Source organism: Lipotes vexillifer, unplaced genomic scaffold, assembly GCF_000442215.2.
Source record: "Lipotes vexillifer unplaced genomic scaffold, Lipotes_vexillifer_v1.1 scaffold491, whole genome shotgun sequence".
NCBI lineage: Eukaryota > Metazoa > Chordata > Mammalia > Artiodactyla > Lipotidae > Lipotes > Lipotes vexillifer.
Window position 1 is genome coordinate 280,647 of NW_006770548.1, and position 2,757 is coordinate 283,403.

Below are 2,757 nucleotides of genomic sequence, written 5' to 3' on the forward strand. Positions count from 1 at the left end.
TTCTGCTCAAGGGCCTGCAGCGGCTCAACCCGGCCCTGCGGCTGGTGCTCATGAGTGCCACAGGTGATAACGAGCGCTTCTCCCGCTACTTTGGTGGCTGCCCTGTCATCAAGGTGCCCGGCTTCATGTACCCTGTCAAGGAGCACTACCTGGAGGATATCCTGGCCAAGCTGGGCAAGCACCAGTACCCACACCGGCATCGGCACCACGAGGTGAGGGGATACGCCTGCCCCATCCTGCCCACGGCTCCTGGCCTTTTCTCCATGGATTCCCCTCCTCCTTCCCAAGCCTTGGTTTCCTTGCTAGAAATGGGAATGATCAGGCCTGCTTGACAAGGGTGTGGTGAGGGTTGGAGGTGATGTGCCTTGACCTCACCAAGTCGCGGGTGGCCGTGTCCTGTGCACGACCCCTGGCCCCGGGGCTGTGACTGGCCTCTCTTCCCCCACCCCAGTCTGAGGATGAATGCGCTCTCGATTTGGACCTCATGACTGATCTGGTTCTGCACATTGATGCCCGCGGGGAACCAGGTGGGTGTTTTCTTCTCTGCCCCGTGCCCACCCTGCTCTCCATCTGCTGGGAGCCACTAGCTCATGTCTGCAGGGCCCTTTACAGGTGGGATCCTCTGCTTCCTGCCTGGGTGGCAGGAGATCAAAGGAGTGCAGCAACGCCTCCAGGAGGCCCTGGGCATGCATGAGAGCAAGTACCTCATCCTGCCAGGTGAGAGCATGTGTGCAAGGATGGTGGCCCCTGACACCAGGCTTGCCCTCTGTCCTGGGGAGTGACTCACCTGGGGCTCAGGGCCTTGGGTTTCTTAATAGGCTGCACTACTTTTTTGCTGGCTTTGTGACCTCTACTGGGCATATTACTGAGCTGGACTTCAGTTTCATCAAAATAGGGTCAAAATCCCTGCCTGCCCTCATATGGGGAGGTTTTGGCTGGAGCAGTGCCCATGACCAGTGTGTTCTTGCTGCCCGCCAGTGCACTCCAACATCCCCATGATGGACCAGAAGGCCATATTCCAGCAGCCTCCCGTTGGGGTGCGCAAGATTGTCTTGGCCACCAACATTGCTGAGACCTCCATCACAATCAATGACATTGTGCACGTGGTGGACAGCGGTCTGCACAAGGAGGAACGCTACGACCTGAAGACCAAGGTGGCACCCATCTCCTGGTCCTGCCCCAGCCCAGATCTACCCTGGGCCTGTGTGTCTGGAGAAGGCCACACCTGTGGGATCTCCTTGTCCCTGCTGTGGGGGGCAGTTGAGGAGCTGAGTGAGGTGAAGGCCAGGCACAGGGGAGCATGGAGGAAGGCGTGTGGTCTGTGTGGCTGCTCACCTGCCCCCTCCCCCAGGTGTCCTGCCTGGAGACGGTGTGGGTGTCACGAGCCAATGTGATCCAGCGCCGGGGCCGGGCGGGCCGCTGCCAGTCAGGCTTTGCCTACCACCTCTTCCCGCGGAGCCGGCTGGAGAAGATGGCCCCTTTCCAGGTGCCGGAGATCCTGCGCACGCCCCTTGAGAACCTGGTGCTGCAAGCCAAGATCCACATGCCAGAGAAGACGGTACGGCAGAGGTGGGCAGAGTGGGCCCTGGGAACGTGCAGGTAGGGTGTGGGCTAACAGGCTCTGCCTCGTTCATGCTGTAGGCAGTGGAGTTCCTCTCCAAGGCCGTGGACAGTCCAAACATCAAGGCGGTGGACGAGGCTGTGATCTTGCTCCAGGAGATCGGTGAGTGGGGCAGGGCTGGGCCGGGCTGCGGAATGGCTGTCAGGGGCGGGACTGACGGCTGAGCTTGCAGGGGTGCTGGACCAGCGGGAGTACCTGACCACTCTGGGGCAGCGCCTGGCCCACATCTCCACTGACCCACGGCTGGCCAAGGCCATAGTGTTGGCTGCCATCTTCCGTTGCCTGCACCCGCTGCTAGTGGTCGTTTCCTGCCTCACCCGGGACCCCTTCAGCAGCAGCCTGCAGAACCGGGCGGAGGTGGACAAGGTCAGACCCAATGTCTTTGCGTGGCCCTCCTGTTCTCCCTTCGGTCCCGAGGTGGCTTCCTCTGGTCCCTGCCCTGTGACCCTGGCACCCTCCTCCCCTCCCAGGTGAAGGCACTGTTGAGCCACGACAGTGGCAGTGACCACCTGGCGTTCGTGCGGGCTGTGTCCGGCTGGGAGGAGGTGCTGCGCTGGCAGGACCGCAGCTCTCGTGAGAACTACCTGGAGGAAAACCTGCTCTATGCGCCCAGCCTGCGCTTCATCCACGGTCAGCGGGTCCCGAGCTGCCCTGAGCCCCTCCACCCTTCCCACTTGCACTGGGCCCGTGCACAGTGCGCTGTGAACCAGGGGCCCTGGGTTCACCCTGACTTTGCCTCCCCAGGACTCATCAAGCAGTTCTCAGAGAACATTTATGAGGCTTTCCTGGTGGGGAAGCCCTCGGACTGCACCCTGGCCTCTGCCCAGTGCAACGAGTACAGTGAGGAGGAGGAGCTGGTGAAGGGTGTGCTGATGGCGGGTCTCTACCCCAACCTCATCCAGGTGCTGCCCTGGGGAAGGGGCCCCAGGCCATGACTTCTCCTTCCATCCCAGCTCCTTGCTCAACCCACCCACCTTCTCCTCCATCCTTGCAGGTGAGGCAGGGCAAGGTGACCCGGCAGGGCAAGTTCAAGCCCAACAGTGTCACGTATAGGACCAAATCCGGCAACATCTTGCTGCACAAGTCGACCATTAACAGGTGGGGGGCTGTCAGGCTGGGGCAGGGCAGCTCGGGGG

The 2,757-nt window shown here is 61.7% G+C and overlaps 1 protein-coding gene across 4 annotated transcripts in view; it reads left to right on the forward strand.

Moving 5' to 3' along the window:
* Positions 1 to 2,757, forward strand: part of DHX30 (DExH-box helicase 30) — a 30,864-nt gene that overhangs the window by 27,432 nt on the left and 675 nt on the right. For all 4 annotated transcript variants that reach the window (XM_007446144.1, XM_007446143.1, XM_007446142.1 and 1 more), the window contains 10 exons: positions 1 to 212; positions 452 to 527; positions 613 to 717; positions 979 to 1,154; positions 1,352 to 1,558; positions 1,642 to 1,723; positions 1,794 to 1,987; positions 2,092 to 2,251; positions 2,366 to 2,523; positions 2,616 to 2,719. The exon at positions 1 to 212 is cut by the window's left edge and continues 649 nt beyond it. In XM_007446144.1, the coding sequence (XP_007446206.1) occupies positions 1 to 212; positions 452 to 527; positions 613 to 717; positions 979 to 1,154; positions 1,352 to 1,558; positions 1,642 to 1,723; positions 1,794 to 1,987; positions 2,092 to 2,251; positions 2,366 to 2,523; positions 2,616 to 2,719 (1,474 nt within the window). The remainder of the gene's footprint in view (positions 213 to 451; positions 528 to 612; positions 718 to 978; positions 1,155 to 1,351; positions 1,559 to 1,641; positions 1,724 to 1,793; positions 1,988 to 2,091; positions 2,252 to 2,365; positions 2,524 to 2,615; positions 2,720 to 2,757) is intronic.